General features: G+C 41.8%; 1 protein-coding gene across 6 annotated transcripts; it reads left to right on the forward strand.

Moving 5' to 3' along the window:
- Positions 1-241: 241 nt before the first annotated feature.
- On the forward strand, positions 242-13699 carry LOC142380436 (protein rapunzel-like). 6 transcript variants are annotated; one of them, XM_075466296.1, is made up of 3 exons: positions 243-494; positions 10733-10779; positions 10940-13699. In XM_075466296.1, the coding sequence occupies exon 3, from the start codon at positions 10964-10966 to the stop codon at positions 12137-12139; it is 1176 nt and encodes a 391-aa protein (XP_075322411.1). In that variant the 5' UTR covers positions 243-494; positions 10733-10779; positions 10940-10963; the 3' UTR covers positions 12140-13699. The 6 variants fall into 6 exon arrangements, with proteins under 6 accessions (XP_075322413.1, XP_075322411.1, XP_075322408.1 ...); XM_075466295.1 differs by lacking the exon at positions 243-494 and adding an exon at positions 4710-4812; XM_075466298.1 differs by lacking the exon at positions 10733-10779 and having other exon boundaries at positions 242-494.
- Positions 13700-21015: the final 7316 nt, after the last annotated feature.

The following is a 21015-nucleotide window of genomic DNA, read 5'->3' on the forward strand; positions in this document are numbered from 1 at the left end:
CGGCTTCAGATGGGTCGGAGGGGCCGGTGCAGTTACCGTGGCAACTTGTTGGAGCCACAACAAGAAGGGTTTTGTCCTGATGGGGGCACTTGGTTGAGCTCTGCTGTGACTGGTCTCTGTTTCATTCTTTGCCTTTCTGCATCACAGACACACACAAACCAGTCTCCCTTTTCTTTTTCTTTTTTTTTTTTTTTAATTTTTCCCAGGGTGCATGGTGTCCCTGCATGGGGGAGTGTTTACAGGATGTTATCTGTGTCAGTGCCGGCCCCTCATCCCTCTCTCTCGAGTAGGTTTTGGTGGAATGCTGGAACAGGATGGAGGAGTTCCAAAGGGGGAGTGACGAGAGACAGACACTGAGGAAAAAAGTGAGAGACAGAAGGGAGAGAGGGAGCCAGAGTATATATATATATCCCAAGAAGGCTGGTGCTCACAGGCACAGCTGGACTACAGGGTAATTGGACTGCAGCCCATTGGATTTTTGTCTAAAAAAAAAGGTGAGTTCTTGTCATTTTTCCCTCTACTCAGCATCTCCATCCACTCATTTATTAGTGCTTTTGCATCATTTTCATATTCTGTAAGAGAAAGAAAGAAAGAATAAGACTTTAAGCCTCAGTTTTAGACTGCTGATTGGTAACTTTAAGGGGTATTTTGATCCTTCAATTCCTTCAATTTCAAGTTGCTTAAAATGAAGAACTGCCCCTGATAATTCAGAGTTGGGGATAAGTCCTGTGGGGGATGTGGAGTCTTGTGAAACACTCACATACGTGGTCTTTGTCAAACCTACGTAGGAGAGCATTTCACACTGCGTTTGATCAGGAGCTGTGCGAGACTCGCCTTTTTTCTCTCCCTCTCACTAAATCATTTTTGCTGTGAAAAGAAGACTCTAATTTTTTCTTTTTTTTGCATTTCTTTGTCTGACAAAGTGTGATTTTTTGTTTTTTACCAGGATAGTTACCCAGTAAGTGTTTTTTCTCCCTGTTTCTTAGAATGGAACTCTGTTATGTCGTTTTAAATTCAAATTTTGAAAGGTGCACTTTTTTGTTTTTGTTATTCCAATCAGCTGATAAACCTGTAGAAAGCTTGATGGCATGTGACTGAGTGACATGAATCTAATTAACACAGCGCTAGAAACGGCTGTAAAATGACACCAATGACCTCATCACTGCAGCAGTAATTGGTATGTTTTGATTTTTCTCAGTTTAAACATTTACAAATCAAACTTGTTACTGAGTTTAGTTGTTTTTTTTAATGATATAAAGGCTGTAATGAGGAGGGAAGTGTGATTGATTTAATGAACAAGTGCACCGGTGGAGATTTCCTTCTCTCAGACCTGGGTGTGCCTTTTTTTCTGAACTGGGTATGGACTTAGGGGGAACATTAAGTAAGTTAGGTCATCTCTCATGAGCATTTTACATAGAAAAACATACGATCGGGACTGAAGTAAAAGCCCCTTTTGCCCATGTTGTGAACATCTGTGTTTGCTTTGGTTCTTGGCTATTGTTAGAGCGTTAAAATGTCATCCCAACAGGCCGGTGCTGCAGTGTTGTGCAATAATTCACCTCGTAATTTATGTGTACACAAACCATGTTTGATATTTGTTCTGTATTTGCTGTCTGCGAGGGCCTCGTGGGCTTTTTTTTTTTTTTTTTTTCTTTTTTTTTACATGTGCCAGTGCCACCAAAGCTTAAAAAAACTGAGGCCCTGTCATTAGCTGAAGCTGTGAGGGTGCGGCATGAAACTGGATGCCTACATGTGCTGACATGACCTACCGTTGGCTTTATTGTAGGCTTTGTTTGTCAGGAGTACGTCAGGAGTCAGCTGATTGCTTTAACTTTGCCAAATGCAGCTGAGAACCAAAAAGCAGAGCCATACCTTTGACTGAAATTTGACAAAAAAAAAAAAATCACACTATAATGAACTTTACAAGGGTTTTTTCCCGTGTTTCTTCTCCTTTCAGGCACCAGCAAAAGGCTCTTTCTCTGGGGAACATTAGAGTAGTTACTGTGAAACACTTAACACCAAGATGAATAGTGTGGCAGACTGGCTCATACAAAACAGGGACAAGATCGAGAAAGGTGTGGAGATCATGGGGCAAGCCTCCGAGGTGCTGGCGTCCACCGTGGGCCAGCTCCACCCCGTGCTGGAGGCCGTGTTCGTGGCCTCGGCCGAGCTGCTCAGCAACCCGGACAGCAAAGAGGCTCGCTACCTGACCCAGCAGTTCGAAATCGTCAATCAAAAACTCGAGGGAATCCAAGATGAGATCGATAAAATCGCCCTGGAGCTGCAGAAGACTTCCATGAACAAGCAGAACTTCGACCGAGAGGTTCAGATGCTCAGTCAGTACGAGAAGTTCCAGGACTTTGTCAACGCCAAGCCCAAGTTCAAGGAGAAGAAGAAGGAGAAGTTTCTCAGCCACTACGAGAACACCGACGGCGACCTGAACTTGGATGCCCTCTACAATGCCGTCACCGGGGAGAACGCCTCCGGAGACCCGATGCTGGAGACGGTACTCGCCACCGAGCAGAGAAGCAGAAGGGCGGTGGAGGACTTCTGCGCTCGGCTGAAGAAGCTTTTCGTGGTGGGAATCATCGCCGTCATGGGCTACACCGCCCTTCAGGATGGCTCTGTCGGGGAGGAGATAGTGAAGAAGTGGCAAGACCGAATGGAGGACGTGGAGAATCGAATGAAGGCGGCTGTGGACGACTGCACGCAGAACTTTGCCGAGCAGGCCAAGGAGGACATGGAGCACCTGCTCCTGGAGAGTCCCGGCACGGTGGATCCCGACTTCACCAAATCCCTCTTGGATTCGCTCGTCAAGAAGTACGACTGGGTGAGCTGGTCCATCAGGGCCTTCGCCGACAGGGAGCGCATTTTCTTTTTCAACTGGCTGGCGGGGAAGAAGTACCACGGGAGCGGAGGAGCCAATTGGTTCGACGTTCTGACCAAGAACAAAATCAAAGTGGTGGTCTCGTTCTGCGTCGACCCCAAACCCATCAACAAGAGTGAGATCCAGGAGCAGATCGAGCAGCAGAAGCTGAAGGGGAACATGATGGCGGCGGCTCTGTCTCTGAACAAGAGCTTCCCCAACTGCCTGGTCCACGCCGTCAGCCATTACAAGGCTGTGGTGGAGACCAACAACTTCCGCGAGGATTGTTACTACTACGGGAAACACAAACGAGCTTACCTGTGCATCCACGCTGAGTAGGCTCAACACCGATGAATTTGAGAATGTCTTTCCAGAGACTTTAAACATCTCTATTAAATTTAGATCTATATATTCCTAAATATCCTCTCTGTTGTTGTGTAATCTGCTCTGTCCGGGTTCTGCTAAGTGATTCTTTGTGTCGCAGCCATTTTAAATCTTCTTCAGTCTTCAGACTTCAGGGTGTTCCAGAGGTTTCAGAGCCATAGATCTCCATGCCAGCTTTGTCTTAGTGTCGGGATAATGATTTATGACCAGCCAACCTTTGGCATTATTATACCATTATGCGGTTTTAGCATCTCAGATTTGACAGTCTGTCAGTTTTGTCAGTTATTTACTTGCTTATACTCTCATATGGGAGCCATTTTGCACTGAAAACGATCATTTAGGTTTCTCTTCCCTCCAACCCACGAGGTTCTCCTGCGCACTGCTGCCCCTACAGGCGGTGAGAGGAAACGTGACTCAGATAAGCACTGCAGGGAAACTATCAGTCCCAAGTGTTTCCTTTAACAACCCGCTGAGTCCTTTTTAAGGAAGGAAGGATTACTCACAGCGATGGAGTTCAGCACCCAGAAAGAGCAACAGTTTTTTCACCCCTTGGATTTACGTTCAGTGATCACTTTACTGAAAAGCTTTTGCACTTCCTGGTTGGGTAACATCACTTTTTAAGAGTTTAAGAGATCAAAATTACTTGGGTTAGGTTTAGAAACACCATTATTTGTACTACACCTCCCTCTAACGACCTCTCACGCAGTGTTTGAACACAGTTATAACCTTATTATAAGGTTATTTGTTTTATAATACTCTGGCTTGGAGCAGTGACTTCAGAAAGGAACCACCACTTGTCATTTGGTACATGTTTGCCTTTGCATGGCTTAAACAAACAATAGCCTCTTAGCTGGAAAGCTTTAGATGTTCTGAAGAAGGCTGTTTCCTCTTTGTTTCCACCCGTCCATCCTAGAGCACATGGTTCATATTAAGAATAAACATCTGAGGAGTGCTGACAGCAAAAACTAATGTTATTCTCAGTTGTTTTTTACAGGAAATGTACAATATTATAACTGAATTAGAAGATTTGAAATAATAGCAGAGGATTTTGTGTTCATGTGTTCCAATCCTGGGAATAATTGTATATGAAAAAGATGCAATAAGGCGCTTTGGGGGCAATAAGGTGCTTTGGGGCAAACGTGTGAAATCAACTACAATCATCAGAATGCTTCTGTGTATTTTACATTCATTTGTAATAAACAGCTAAATACAGATGCTCTTGTCATGATTGGTCATATAAAATCTGTTATTTGAAGCCACGGTTTGAAGTTAGAGCCTCCAAAGTTAAAGAAAATCACGTTTCAGAGACTCCACTTGTTCTCAGGAGCAGCTCAGATCACGTTTCCAGCAGCTGTGAGGTACCTTTGTTTGCCCAAAGGGTGGAGGGAGGCTGACCTGTACAGGCTTCAGTATCAGCAGCTAACTCTGCTTTCTGCTGTTCTGCTGCACCACCCAAGTTTTCCTTCTGGCTGGGTGTGTCGCTCCTCTGGAACATGAGAGCCACATGACCAATAGGAAGACAAACAGAGCGGAGTTTAGAGCTCTTCCGCAAACTTTACAAGGTGAGTCCGTTTCTGACCAGAGCGTTTGGTGGGAGACTTTCAGATTATATGCCAGATGCAGATTAGAAATAGACCTGATAGATTCAGCTCCGTGAACTTCATTCCTCTTTCTCTGGTTGCATAATCGATCTTTTATCTGTGCTCCTTTGACGGATCTAATAGTCCTCGTTAAACACGCAAAAAGGCGCTGATCGCCTTTAAATTCTCATTGTTCTTATTGTTTTATGGTTAATTTGCTAAAGTGAAAAGGATCAGTATGCTAATCTGCAAAATGTAGTGCAGTTTAAACTCAGAACGTTGAACTTTATGGGCGTTGGTTTGCCAGCTTTTTCTGCCATTTTTTTTCCAGGAAGTGTGCGTAAACTTTGCGCTTCTGACTCAGAACCGATCTGCGGTGTTAACCCACGCTGTTTGTTTGCTTCTCTCCGTCCTTCGGCTGTGAAATGAAACAATTAGAGCCCCTGCACGCGGACTGATCGATGGGTTTTACATTAGGAGGACGCATTATCAGTGTTTTACCCCTCAGTGGTCGGGCTGAGTGGTCTGGGTCTGCTCGTGTTTCTGCGCACTTACGCAAATGAAACATGAATTGTGATGAGCTCTCATACAGTCACTCTGTGTTTTCTGTTGGACATCAGTGTGGTAGATTATAATAAGTGCCATTAACCCACTGTTTCAATGCTGCATAGTTCAGTGTGTATTTAAAGTTAATGTGTGCAACAATAGCAAAGATCTATGAGACAAAAAAAGATCATAATAGTAAAAACTACGCTTCTATTCAGCTTTTATTTCCTCAGAAAGGCCTGTTCCTGTGTGTTAACACACAGGGTTGTTGTACATGAGAGAACGGCCATGATTGGGATGCCTAATGTTATAAAAGATATGCAGAGGATTTAAACACAGTTTAGAGGGCCACGAGGATTGAAAAAGTTTGACAAAACACGTTTGAGAAATGAAGTGTCGCACTTATTTCATAATGAAAGAAAAGCCCAGGCTTGAATCGACTCTGTTAAAGGAATACAGACATTAAAGGGACAGTTCGCCTCTTTTGACATGAAGCTGTATGACATCCCATATTAGCAACATCATTTATGAACATCTTCTTACCCCCTGCTGCGTCCTGTGAGCAGAGTTCCAGCCTCGTTTTGGTGTTGATGAAGGTAGTCCGGCTAGTTGGCTGGGGTTTAAAAAATAAAGCGTCTTGCTTCTCAAAACAATATGCGTTCAAAAGAATAATACATTTGCATCACAAAATCGTTCTCCAGGAAAAAGTCAGACCGCGATTACTCTTTTGAGGCTGGAACTCTGCTCACAGGACGCAGCAGGGGGTAAGAAGATGTTCATAAATGATGTTGCTGATATGGGATGTCGTACAGCTTCATGTCAAAAGACGCAAACTATCCCTTTAAGAGGTGAAGTGGATGAACGATGGGCAGAACACAAGAACAAACATTGGTGTGTCTTCTCTCCCTTCAGCGATGAAGAACAAAGGCCTTCCGAGTATTTTCCCCCTAACGGCTCATTTATTTATTTAGCCTACATGTTAGATGCACGTACCTGGATCTCAGTCACAGTTACACTCTGTTACTTTAAGTAAAAAGCATAAAAATAAACGTTTAAAATAAAAGAAATGTGGCTCCTGCGGCAGGTAATTTACCATTTCGCCATCGATGATGTCACCCACTGGTTTGTGACCTGCGGCTCTGACGATCTACTTGTCAGTTCTCCCAGTTTGTTCATCTTTGACTCTTTTTGAGTCGTTTTCCCTCCTATTTGGGATGCAAACAGTACCGATAAATAAGAGACGGGAACAGAGACATCAAGGTTATCGGGCTTTTAACAAAATGAGACGTCCCCTTTGTTCTGCTGATGGGTTTTATGAGTTCTTTGTGATAAACACGTGTCCCAACCCCTTCATGCACTGCAGAAAAGACGCATCTCCTCAGCAAGTTTTAGGAATTGAGACGTCCTTCAGGATGAGTTGCTGAGGTTAGACTGTCACAGGCAGGAGAACAAAACAAGCTAATTAGGGATGTTTGAGATGGTAGAAATGTGGAGTGTTATATGGATAAAAATCCATCTGTTAGAGAGCTTATGTCTCCTTTAATAAAGGCCCACCAGCATACTGGTTAGAAGGAGTGAATCTAGCTGGTGACACCATTATCATTTATGGGAATTAGTATCTTCATTCTTAAGGAATGTTATTAAATGTTATTTCACGTGTCAAACCAGTCAATCTCGTGCTTTCTAATCTAAAAGTTAAGAATCTGATGGATAACCGTGTTATTAAAAGATTATTAAGGACAGAAACATACAAGATTTTATGCATTTTTAAAACGTTTCTTTAATTGTTGTCGTTTTGAGCAACAATTACACTTCTTTCATCGTATTTTCTCTAAACTCGAGCATATATTAGCATGAAATGAAAATACCAAGAAGACAAGTGAAACACTATATTACTGGATGTGAAGGAATGGAAGGAAATTCAAGTCAAACCTTTACCTGCTTTGCTCATCGGTAGATGACATTTATATCTGCGAAAATGTGATTTCTTGAAGCACTTTTGTGTTGAATCGTCTGTGCAGAGGTGCTTCATGCACTTAGACTGCAGCTACGCAGCCCATGGGAGATCATGAGTGGAAACAGGAATCACAGTTGTAGCACGATCAAATCAAATCAAATCAGAAACAGCACTTTTGAATGTTCAACATTCTGCAGGAATTCATTGCACTTTTCTGCTGTCGTTCTCTGATCTTACGAGGGATTTATGTAAATATTATGTGCTTTGTATCAGCGTTTTTAGGGGTTGAAGAGCTTTCTGGATCACATTCAAAAGATGGCTGTTAAAAGCAAACGTTGAGTTTTTTGGGGGAGAGCAAGATAAGAAGCCAGCTCTTAGTTGGTTAGCTTAGCTTAGCTTAGCTTAGCATTAAAACTGGAAACAGACAACCAACCAGGCTGTCTCTGCTGGCTGTGGCATAATATTTACTGAAGCCCACATACATGATTGTGTAAACAGTTTCTTATCAGATTCTTGCCAAGAAAGTAAACAGACTTTAATTTAGGAATCATAAAACATCTTTATATAGATGTGTTTGCCCATTTTCAGACCCAGTCTATGGATCCTTCTTCTGTGTGTCTGACAGAAACAGAGGTGTGCATCAGGCTGAGACATAGGTGCCGTCTCACTGCAGTCTAAATTAAAACCCCTCTCTACAGTGCACAGACAAATGAGCTGACAGATCATTTTCCATTGTCTTGTTGCTGTGGTAACTCGCTGAGTTTCACTGGAAAATGCACCCTCGCCCAGCAAGTTTAACCTCTTACACTTAATCGCTTCCCACGCCCGCTGCTTTGATATTGATGCAGCTTCTGCTCCAACCGCAGCAACAGCAACTGAGAGAAACCTGAACTAAAACGTGACCACAGCTTCTCCACAAAGAGCTGTAATGTAAGGCCAGAGGGCGTTTGTGCGATGATTTGATTTCCTCACAAATTTTCTATTTCCAGGTTTGCAAAGGGACATGTCTGAACATGTCCAGGATTCGGTCAGAGCTGCCCTCTCAGTCTCACTTTTTTCTGTGATTCCTGGCATTTAGATGAACTGTTTTTGTATCAGATTAAAATTTTCCGGCTCAGCTGGACTTCTTGTTTTTAAGGTGAAATGGCTTAAAGCAGAAGCTGTTTAAGTGCCCAGAACCACTGAATACTGTTACAGCCACTCAGGTCAATCATTAACCTTTTATGTAACTATTTAGCTTGTTTTCAGTCAATAAAAAACAATTAAGTTCAGTGTTCTTTTTTCAAAGCTTTCAATCATATCATCCATGCTGTGTCTGAAACTCCATATCATGCACCACCTACTCAGTATGCATGCTATCATTCATATGACCAAACTATGCATACTTAATATCATATTAGTACATCACTGCGAACACAGCCACAGTCTTTGTTGTCATGAACTGTCCTTATTTTTAAGCACGTTAAGGACTTCCTGTTTGTATATGCTTCAAATTAAAAAGCCTTTTTTGCCCCCTAGACAGGTTTCCAGGTTCCATTTTAAGCAGAGTTAACTTACAGCTGGCTGCAGCCTCATTTCAAACAGGAAACATCTACCTAAAGCATGTGTATTTTCTGACAATTAATATTTTACAGATAAATGTTCCTCAAATAAGGCTGTAAAGAGTAAAGAGTACCAGATCTGTATTGATCAAGTAATTTTAAACTTACTTTATAGTTTCACTGTTAATTATTTGCCAATTTCATTTTAGAAATTTGTGGTATGAGCAACTGTTGACTTCCACCTGATAGCTGTACTTTCAATTCCCACCTCCAGATTTCTGGTCTTTTTTTTTTTTTTTTAAATGGGGTCTTATTATGTATTTATAAATAGTCTTAACTTCAGTGGACAGTCTTTTGGAGCACTTTTAGTTTGGAGAATCAGATAGGACATATTATGAACAGCCAAGCTAACCGCTGCTCTGATCAGGGCCACTGAAAGAGCAAATTTTTGCCATCTGAAACAACTTAGACCTGAAACCTTTAATAGGGGATTGAGTGAACTCTACATTGTGTATTTTTTACACCAAGTTGCATCAGATGGTTATTTGACTACATGTTTTCCACTCAAGAACATGTTGCTCCACAGCAACATTAGCGTAGCTTAGCTTAACTTAGCTTAGCTTACGTTCAGGAATCTACAGCAGGTAGAAGCAGAGGTGGGTAGAGTAGCCAAAAATTGTACTCAAGTAAAAGTACTGTTACTTCAGAATAATATGACTCAAGTAAAAGTAAAAAGTATTCATCCAAATAATTACTTGAGTAAGAGTAAAAAAGTGCTTGGTGAAACAACTACTCAAGTACTGAGTAACTGTTGAGTAACATCTGATTTACTTGTTAACACAAGCATTCAAATCAGACAGACAAAAATACTAAATAATCATCTTTAGGCAAATTAGAGTTCATCCAGTTGATAAAATAAATTGAAATGAATTAATTCATTACAAAATAGCTTAAATTAAAATAATCCAGGTAAATTCAAGTACTTCAATAAAAAAGTAAAAGAGACTTAGGAAATGTTTAAAACATATGTAACCCATATGTAACCTAAAAAACAAACATTCATCTATCCATGGGGGAAAAACGAGTTTAGGAAACTTAGCGCTACATGTTTCCTCAAGTTAGATGTTGAGTTTCTGCTGAAATGTGCGTTTGTTTTGGTTGCCACAGAAGACACATAATGTAGCTGCTGTTTCTTACTCTTTGTAAGGTAAACATGCTTTCAGTATGAGGCCTCGTCTGCGTCTTCATTTCCCACCGTTGGTTCTGACATTTTTCATCTGTTTCTTTGTTTGTTTGCTACGACTGCTAATGCTAAAGCTAACCCGTCCCGCCGCTGAGATTGAGTACGGTCACGTGACCAGACTGCACGGCTGCGTCTGATTGGTGGAACACAGTCAGGTGGTAGAGCCTTTGGCGGAAGTCTCTCTCTCTGTCAGAATAAAACATTAAAATGAGGCGTACGCGGGGGGATAAAAATAATGATGCGTAGAATACCAAAGAGGTAAGAAGAAAAGTAACCAGCTCATTGTAGCCTAATGTAGCGGAGTAAGAGGACAGTTTCTGCTGCACAAATCTACTCAAGTAAAAGTAAAAAGTATAGAGATTTAAAACTACTCCTAGAAGTATAATTATTTCAAAAACTTACTCAAGTAAATGTAACTCGTTAGTACCCACTTCTAGGTAGAAGACACAGACTACTCATAGGTAGCAATCTGTCCAATGATCCAGCAAAGAGCTCAACCCATACTGGTCTTGCGTCATTGCTGAACTCACTTTGCATCGTTGATTCATTGCTCACTGGGTGTGACCTGCAGCTTGCACTGAAGCTCACTTGGCTGTTTCTGTCTTTCCTTATCAGTTCTTGCTGTGTCGTAAGCAGAGGAGCAGCAACTCCAGCACAGAAGTGTGAGTTAATCTAAAAACTGAAAACTCAAATGGCTCATACTTCTACATTTGACCTCACTCTTTGAGCTCAACCTGTGTTTTTTCACTTTACCCTGAGAGAGAAATGTTCTTTTTTGAGTATATTTCCAAGTCATAAAGTCAGTGTTTCTTCTCTTTTCAGTGTCAATCTGGGAGATCAGCAAAGATGGAAAACCAGCTACAGAAGCTTGTAGCCGACAAGAAGGACATGGTGGAGAATGTGATGGAGGTGTTTGAACAGGGAGCTGAGGTGTTGGCCAGCATCGCCGGGGACCTTTTCCCTGTTTTTGCCATCGCCGCTCCAATCGTCAAGCTGGCTCTTGACAATGTGGAGAGCAAAGAGGCCGCCTTCATGAAGGAGCAATTCCAGAAGGTCCGGGATCGTCTGGATGTGATCTCCGAGGAGATTCAGCGGATCAACGATGAGATCAAGAAGAGCACTGTGGATGCGACTTACTTCTCAGTGGAGGAAAACATCAATAACCAGTTCAGGAAGTACATGGACATCCTGAACGCTAAGCCTAAGTTCAGGGAGGTCAAGAAGAAGCTTTTCCTGGAGCATTTTGCCAAAACTGGTGGAGACAAAAACCTTCACATCCTCTACAACTCTGTGACGGGAGAAAGCTTCTCGGGAGAATCTGTGCTGGAGGTCGTCCTGAACTATGAGGAGAAAAGTCGGCGGCCGATGGAAGACTTTTGTGCCCGGCTGAAGAAGCTCTTCTGCATAGGGCTCATTGCTCTATTGGGCCACGCCGCTCTGAAGGGTTATGACGAAGAAGACGTACTCTTGAAAGATTGGGGTGAGAAGATGAATGATGTTCAGGCTAAAATGAACGCGGTCATTGAAGACTGCATCGTCAGCTTCCCTAAACAAGCGGAGCAGGATTCACGCCGACTGGTGAGAGATGAGGCCGGTTTAACCAACCAGCAGCTGGCCGATGCCATCATAGAGAAACTGAAGAAGAAATACGATTGGGTGCACTGGTCCGTGCGCATATTCAGGTCTCCGTCAGGCCTGTTTGCCAACAAGAAAGATTACCACTGTCCGACAGGGAAGAGCCGCTTCCAGGTGCCCTCATCGGACGAGAAACTAAACGTCTGGGTGTCCTACAGCTCCTCGCCCGAGCCGGTGGATAAGAACCGCATCCAGCAGCTGATCCAGAGCCAGAAGAAGCTGACAGTGGTGGGTGTAGCTGAGATTCTGTTTGAGAAGTTCCCAGGCGACTGCGTGGTTCACACAGTCAGAACCAGCAAAGACCTGGCCTGCTCCTGGAGCTTCACCGATGAGCTCCACTTCTGGGAGGAGCAGCAGAACTTCTACGTCTGTGTTCACTCGGCCTAAAGCCTCAGATGCTGAAAACGTTCAAAAGTTTTACTCTCACAATTTGCCAGAGATGGGGACTCAAGTCACTGTGACTTGGACTCAAGTCGACTCGAGTCGCTGTTTTGATGACTTGTGACTTGCCTTGACAAAAAACAAAAGACTTGAGACTCGACTCGGACTTGGAAGTTAAAGACTCGGCACTTGACTTGACTTGAGACACGATGACTTGAATGACTTGAGTGTTAAGCATCTAGCATAACTTTTGAGGATCCATTCTGACCAGTAAGTGCTCGTCAAATTAGCTAATATTATCCTGTTAGCCTAGTCGGTAGTTAGCTAACGTTAGCTTGATATGATACGGGGTGGACAGGTTGGACACATTGGCCAATGATGTTTACTGATAGTTACTTATATCTTTGTGTTTTCACTTTATTAAGATCAGATTCTGCAGGTAAAATTGCAATAATAAGGTGACTTGACTTGACTTGACTTGACTTGACTTGACTTGCACATGTGTGACTTGGTCCCATCTCTGCAATTTGCACATATTATAGCAGTCTACTGCTGCCTCCCTGCCTGGCCTTAATTCCCATTACGTGCCTTAATTGCACCTCCTTAAATCATCTCTTTGTGGATTTATTCTCTTTTTCTGAGAACAATGTACCGTTTCCTGTGGACATGAGGTGCTTAAGAGTACATACAGCTGCCTTTTTCTCAGAGAAACATGTCTCTAAGTGACACTTTGGATCAAACTTTGACATGAGCTGCACTTTCCAACTGCCGCTGGGAAATGTGCTTGTTTTGAAAGTCCAGCTGTGAGTTGGAGATCATGTCTGTGCTGGTGGTGATAAGGGCTAACCTCGCCCCGCCGAGGACATTTACACCAAAGAGACGAGAGGAAATGGATGCCCTTTATTTTTGATTTCACTTCAAATAGTAAATCTAACCGCTTAGTTGCTGTTCTACCGGAACAAGCGAGTTTAAAAGAAGCAAGGCCTGAAATAACGCCACAAAAAAACCCACCAGAGCCTGGAACGTGCTGAGAAGAGTTACGGCAGCAATTTGTTTATGTACAGACGCCCTCTGTATGAAACCGAGTTATTCTACACTTTTATTGGGTAGTTGTGCAGCTGGAAGCTTGTATGTGCTCAAAACCCTTATTCACCTTTTATGGGTTTACTTTTATGTAGAAATAAACAGCTAAATATTCGGTTAATTATGGGTTTAGGATTTAATTAAAACGTTTTTTTTAAAAGAGATTTTGATCAAAATAAGTTCAATCTGACCGTTTTTACACCTTTTTACAATACCTGGTGAGAACAGAAATATATCGTAGAGGTTCTGACTTCTTTTTTGTTAATTGTTTGTATGTTTCTACCTGTGTGATAGAATTTCTTTGAGCAATATTATATCTTACAAAAATACTTACTGTTAAAAAATCTTTCTCTTGCACATCTGTTTCACATTATTTGTATCTTTTTAGGTTTTTGGGTATTCACTGTCTCAAGCTCAATATTATGTCGGCACACCAAAGCAATAAATGTCATATATCTTCCAAATAAAGTCACTAATCCAAAATGTGTCTCTATATATTATTGTGGCTGATTAAAGGGACATTATGTAATTTCTTCCCCCATCTAGTGGTGCAATTTTATTTTGCAAAGTCGAATGAATTTGCTCTCTAGCGCCTCACGTTTTCAAATGTGCGCTGCAACTTCTTGAACTACGGCAAGCGGAATGTGTCAAGATTCAAGAAGCTATAGCTTCAGACTCAAGGTCCATACAAACAAAAAGACATCAAGACACACAGTACAAAGGATTACATAACACACATACAACAACACTATAAATACAGATGACAGATAACATGTCAGATAACATAACATCTCCTTTGGTGTGCAAGCAATGCAATTAGTCATATTCCGGGAGTTACCGGAAGTGACGTCGACGCAGCATTAGCATTAGCAGCGTTAGCAATAGGAGCATTAGCAGCGGTAAATAAACTCCCGCTAAACTTACAAACTTTCTAATGCCTCGTTTTGTGAGTTAAGAGCCTATGTATACTACGGCAGAAGTTTGGTAACAATGCATTATTAGTGGGATCATTTACGAGATAAAATCTATTTAGCATTTTTTTTTTTAAACTTTATTAGTAAATCAACAATATAACAGTTTACAAATGTGAGCATAACGCCAAAAAGAAGATAGCCAGGGGGAGCATAGGAATAATAATAAAAAGAAGAAGATGATGCACTTACAAAAAGAAAGCTAATGAACACAAAGACATATGTGCCAAGGAATAAAATCTATTTAGCATTAGCGGCTGTAACAAGCCATTTGGCGGAAATGACGTCACAATGACGTCATTTCCGCTTGTAGGCCTGGTGGGGAAATCGCGATTCGAAGTGCTTTATGTCCCTCTCGGCACTTCGTCGTTTTTCATTGACCAGAAGGACATGGCAGCCTCCATAGAGCTTACCTGCTCTATGTAGATACAGACTAGTTATTCTTCACTCAGGAGGATAAGTGAGATTTTTGACAGAGATCATTTTACACCAATGAGGACTAACTTATGAATGAATATGTTGATTTGAGCTAATAAATGACTTAATTTATTACATAGTGTCCCTTTAACAGTTGCAGTTTGTCTTCTTTTTATAAGGTGCAAACATCTGACATTAAACTTTTTTTATTATATCTCATTCAAAAACATATATTTATTACGGCTGGGCGAGTTAACTCGTTAATTATTTAACACCGATAAATATTTTATCGCACATTAACACAGGTTTTATTATTCCTTTTATTCTGTAAAAGTTTGTTGCTCACAGGCTTTTCTTTTGTAAAAGTCTGTTGCTCACAGGCTTTTATTTTGTAAAAGTCTGTTGCTGTCTGCTGTGGAACCGGAAAAGAAAGTAATCGGCCGATCCACCAAACATGGAGAAGGGTACGGAACTTTTACTCGGCCATTTTCATTTTAAAGTTCTTCCAGACGGCGGAGTCGACAGAACCAAAGTCATCTGTAAACACTGCCAAGTTGAATTGTCTTCTCAGCGTAGTAGTTCCAGTCTAAAATATCACTTAAAGGCAAAACACACAACTGATAGCAGCAAGTCATTCAAGGAAACAGACAGTGGAGCGAGGCTTCTACATAAAAACTACAGAAAGATGCTGATGTTAAAAGTGTGTTTGCACAACAAATGTTATGGCCCTTTCATTCATATGGCAGCACATTTAAAATAAAGCTAAATGCTAAAAGCTATACGCTACTTTTGAATTCATTTTTGGATTCTGCGTACAAATGCGATTAATCGTGATTAATCAGGGAAATCATGTGATTAATTAGATTAAAAATTTTAATCGTTGCCCAGCCCTAATAGTTATACATATATGGTCACTAATAGCACAGATAAATCGTTGGTGGATCACATCAATATACTTTTTCTTTACAACATAATTGAGTTTTCAAGGGAAATCTAATGACCTAATGTTACCATCTGGAAAAAAAGCAGCTCCACTTTGTCACTTCAGAATAAGTCTGTATTTGGTGTCACTTAAACTTACACACCAGTACTACAACTGCTTATCCAGTGTACAGACACATAGCATAAACTTGTTAATTGGATTATAACTAATATTGCTAATCTGCGGTATTTAAAATCCAGCTGTTGTGTGAAGAAATTTCCTAGTTTAGAAAAAAAAAAAAGAGGCAAAGAGAGGAAAGGCATTCTATGGTTCTCAAGTTTGGAAACACCCATAGTGCTCTATAATCATGTGGTTGTGGGTTTTCTATCTTTAGCAAACAAACACCCGTGTCCTGCTGTGCATTACGGTGTCAAGTGCCCCCACAGGAACGAACAAGTGCAACAAGTGTGGGCCAAAATGTTCGTGCTTTTACAGATCATTTTAAAGGAATTTAAAATCATCAAATAAGAAATCAACAGGATGTTTTTCTTATGTACGTTGATTTAAATCTTTTTTGATGTTATGAGTGGAGAACATGTACTTTGATTCTGATGTTTACACCATCTGTGAAAAGGCCGACTCAAGAACTAAAGTTAAAGTTCATGGCCTAAAACGAGAGATCTTAAATGTATCAAACAGCCAGTTATTGAGGTATTTATAAGGCAAGGCAAGGCATGGCAATTTTATTTGTAGAGCACAATTCGTACACAAGGTAATTCAAAGTGCACTTTATGCCATTATAACACTTTGTAACACTTTTTATAACACTTTATGCCAACATCACAAGAAGAAGAAGAAGAAGCCAGCACTATAGATTTCAATTTGAAAATAACTCCTGTTAATTTAAGAAATGATAAAATCATGGAAGTTCGTCTGGCGTGTAAAAAGTTAGGTCATGTTACCCGATCTAACCCCATCCTTGGTGTCAGCCTCCCACAGAGGTCACAGAGATATGAAAGACCAGTTAATAAAGACAAAATAAGAAAACAAAAACATGTTCTTTTTGCTATCAAGTCATTTCAGGCCTATGGAAGACATTAAAATTAGCTCTGAGAAGGTAAAACTCACTCTTGCTTGAAATGCTCAAAAATCATAGCTTTGACAACAATGATTATGACAAATCCATATCAACCCCAACTCTCTGGGATGGCCCGGGCCCCTTCGGGTGTTGGGCGGGGCCTCTGCCGGTGGGCTGGGTGGTTCTCAGACTCGTGGGGGCCCTGGGCCCCACACTGGACTCATGCTTGGGAAGCTGGTGACTAGTGAGGTTGGTGGGCTGTTGCCCCAGGTTCCACACGGTCGTGTGGGCTCTGTTGAGTGCCTTCCTTTGCTGTCTGCAGGCTCTATGGAGGCTGCCAGTTTCCCGGTTCTTTGGGCCCTTTCTGCCTGCTTCTAAACCATAGAGGGGGGCACAGTCGAGGCCCTCTGCACCCATTATTTAACATAATTTATGTAAGACCTATGCTGCCAAAGAAACCTATGCTATCTTTGGCACACAGACACATTCACTCACTCACATGATTATTATACAGTTGCTGTGTCATCCTGTGGTTTTAATCATCAGTATCAACAGTTATGTTTTCCTATCCTTGCTGCTGGTGTTGTTGTTGCTGTTTGTGTTTTTCTCCCTTTTTTCCTGTAGGTCCTCCTGATGATTCACGCCCTGGTTTTCCAAAGAGGCCATCAGCTGTTCTTTGTTAAGTGTCTTTCCAGATGTAGCAGCTGGTTGTTGTTGTTAAAGGGATAGTTTCCCTCTTTCGACATGAAGCTGTATGACATCCCATCCATCCATCCATTTTCTATAGCCGCTTAATCCGGGGGGGCTGGAGCCTATCCCAGTGGTCATCGGGCGAGAGGTGGGGTACACCCTGGACAGGTCGCCAGTCCATCACAGGGCCACACAGAGACAAACGAGACGAACAACCACACACACGCTCACACTCACTCCTAGGGACAATTTTAGAGACACCAATTAACCTAACATGCATGGTTTTGGACAGTGGGAGGAAGCCGGAGTACCTGGAGAGAACCCACGCATACACGGGGAGAACATGCAAACTCCACACAGAAAGGCCCCTGTATGACATCCCATATCAGCAACATCATTTATGAACATCTTCTTACCCCCTGCTGCGTCCTGTGAGCCGAGTTCCAGCCTCGTTTTGGTGTTGACGAAAGAAGTCCGGCTAGTTGGCTGGGGCCACAAAAATAAAGCATTTTGCTAATCAAAACACTCAAATCACTGCCTGCTGTGTAGACGTGCAGACACCGTAACAGGCGCGGCTGTCGGCAGGCGGCAGCAGGCAGTGATACGAAGGGAGAGAAAATAGGGCCAAGCGATGTGAGGTCTGACTTTTTCCTGGATGAACGATTTTGTGATGCAAATGTATTACTCTGTTGAACGCATATTGTTCTGAGAAGCAAAACGCTTTATTTTTTAAACCCCAGCCAACTAGCCGGACTACCTTCATCAACACCAAAACGAGGCTGGAACTCTGCTCACAGGACGCAGCAGGGGGTAAGAAGATGTTCATAAATGATGTTGCTAGTATGGGATGTCATACAGCTTCATGTCAAAAGAGGCGAACTATCCCTTTAAGAGGTTTCTGCCTTTTGTTTCTTTGCCTCTTTTCTTTGCTCTCACCGATTGTTTGTTCTCCCTGTCAGGTTCAGCAATAATATAGAATTTTAACAAAAATAAATATGTAGTACTTGAGCATCCATAAAGTTACCCCTGGCAAAGCAAATGTGATTGGTATTCAGGTCACCATTCTCCTTGCCATGATGCTGGACATGACAGGGTTTAAAAAGCTGTGAATACCTCAAGCAAAAAGCATACATATCAATGCTAGGAGGTTCCATTGCACGGACAGTCAGATGAAGTTAAGGCTCAGACATTAATAAACAACTTAAAAACAACCATACCCACATACCATACACTCCCAGCATCAAAGCAGCAGTGGCAGCAGATAGATTTTGTCTGCATACCTTTTTGCCAGTGGAACAAGACTAAGGCAAAAGGAGTTTAAAATTTTCCTTTGCTTCTTAACAAACCAGTCCGTCTCCAAATTTCCACTGGCAAATAACCCAGTTACTTTACTTCAGTGGGAACTGAGGACCTATCACTGCTTCATCAGCAATTCTGAAAAGAAAAAAAAACTAAAGTTCACTTAAAGCAGACCTGAAAATGATCAATGCTGGCAAAACTGACAGTTCTGTGGTATTTTGGAATTAGATTTGTGGCCACACTGAGCAGAGGAACCAAACTGTGAACACAGCCCTGATATACACCAATGAGCCATAAAATCAAACGCACCAACAGGGGAAGTGATCATCTCATTAGAATGCAATATAATCTTTCAAACCTTGGGTTTTGACAGTGATGTAGATGTTACTTTTACATTACCAGCCACCTTAATCACTGATGTAGACCAAGCACATCCCAGTGACACAATATAATGCAAAAGATTCATTCAAGGCGGCTGAACAATAATGAATGTATAGTAGACTGGTCAGCAGACACGGAATAAAAGTTAAATCTAGCTGTGTATATCCTCTGATTCTACTCTGTTAGTTACAAGCTGGGACCAAACAAGAAATAAGCTGCTGCACACACATGGCATTGAGGGGCCTCATAAATCAAGCCGACAACTGGCTACTGCGCACATCTGGAGGGTCGGTGAATGTGTCTCTCTCGTTGTTTCGATGTGTGTGCCCCATAGCCATTGACAGACTCCACTGAAGTCCTTTTTAAATTGTAGATTGCGTTTGTCAGAGCTCACTTTGAATGGCTGCTGAGCATTGCAAATGAATGGATAAGATAGTAGACGGCAGTGATAGCAGGAAGCTAATGGCTACCTTAACGTGTCACACACATTCTCTTCTCATTTACCATCATAATTTCTCCAAAACAAGCAACAACATTCACAACAATGTGGCCATATGAAGTGCAGCAACTAAAGAATAACTGATAATCATGACAAAGAGAGACCAGCTCTGTTTGACAGAAAAACACAAAGAAAATGTAGCTATGTTTGTGTTTTCTATTTTTACAGTCAGTGGGGTTACATGGGACTGAAAGGATTGGATGATTGGCTAAATTACAATAAGCCAGAGCCATCTGATTTATCATTACATACCAGAGCCATCGAGATTGGGGTGGTTGAGACTACATTTGAGGTACAATTGCCTCTGTCATGGCAGAGATTAAGCAGTGACTGAACTCAAGATCTTCTTGTGTGGATTTTGACAAGTTTGGACTGAGAGATTATATATTTAGACAAACTCAGTTCCCTGAGTTTTAATGTTCAAAAGAAGGAAAAATGTCATTAAAACAGCCAAATACTATGACATCGACTTGTAGGTCTGACTCACATTCAGAACCAAGTTTCTGGTCAGTTCTGGGACTTTTTATTGGTGATTGCATCAGTCCAAGTAAAGTAAGCCAAGTCAGTCAGTGGGGTCACATGGCACTGAAAGGATCGGATTATTGGTTAAATTACAATCAGACTGAGTTATTAAGTGCATGTAGACACCTTAATCTGACTAAGAATTGGATCGGATCGGATTCAGACCCCGAGATTACTCGGCTGAAAGTCACTCTAAACCTGCTTGTAGACGCTGAAGCACGTGGTGAATCAGACTTTGCGTTCTGCGCATGCTCCAGATGTTTTCCCGGGGTCGTGACCCCGAAGTCAAAGGAGACGATATTACTGTTGTTGTCGCCGTCAGAAAGAAACAAACAACGCGATGGAGAATGCTCCGTTGGGCATCGAGTTTGTGCAACAAGCAGCTCATCACAGACCAAATGTAGAGGGACGTAGCTTCATCTGGCTCTGCGTTCTCCATCTTTCTCCAATGCCTGAGTTTGATTCGATTCCTTCACCGCCATATATCCAAGGATAATTACCCTTGTTCAACTCATTCTTATTGTAATTTAGCCAATTATCTGATCCTTTCAGTGCCATGTGACCCCACTGAGTTTGTTCAGATGCTATTTGGTTTGCCCAGACACTGGTGATGTAAGAAGACCCAGCAGGCAGTCTCTCATCACCACCAGTTCTTCATTGTTGGGGCGTATAAAAGCCCTCAGTGATTAATTTGTTTATAAAATGTCAAATGACACTGAAAATAAAAGGGGGCAAATTGGGCAAATCGCAGTGATGAGTCCACAGAAGATATCAAATGAGTTTCAGCTGCTCAAGCCAAGATTTAGCACCACCTTCTCAGCACCATTGGAGCATTTATCCACTAAAGAGTCAGTAATTTCCATCAAGAGGTGGTGGGGACCAAAAATAGAGCTAAAAGTGAGGAAATATTAGATTTACGTTTGGGCCTGTTGCCCTAAATAGGCCAAAAAAAGTTAAATTCTGCACAGAAAGAGGATTTTCATGGAACCCATCTAAATTTATCCCGTGTAATTACTGATG

This window comes from Odontesthes bonariensis, chromosome 5 (genome assembly GCF_027942865.1).
Source record: "Odontesthes bonariensis isolate fOdoBon6 chromosome 5, fOdoBon6.hap1, whole genome shotgun sequence".
Lineage (NCBI taxonomy): Eukaryota > Metazoa > Chordata > Actinopteri > Atheriniformes > Atherinopsidae > Odontesthes > Odontesthes bonariensis.

Coding starts and splice junctions, on each gene's coding strand:
- LOC142380436 (XM_075466293.1), top strand. CDS start 2,024: ATGAATAGTGTGGCAGACTGGCTCATACAAAACAGGGACAAGATCGAG.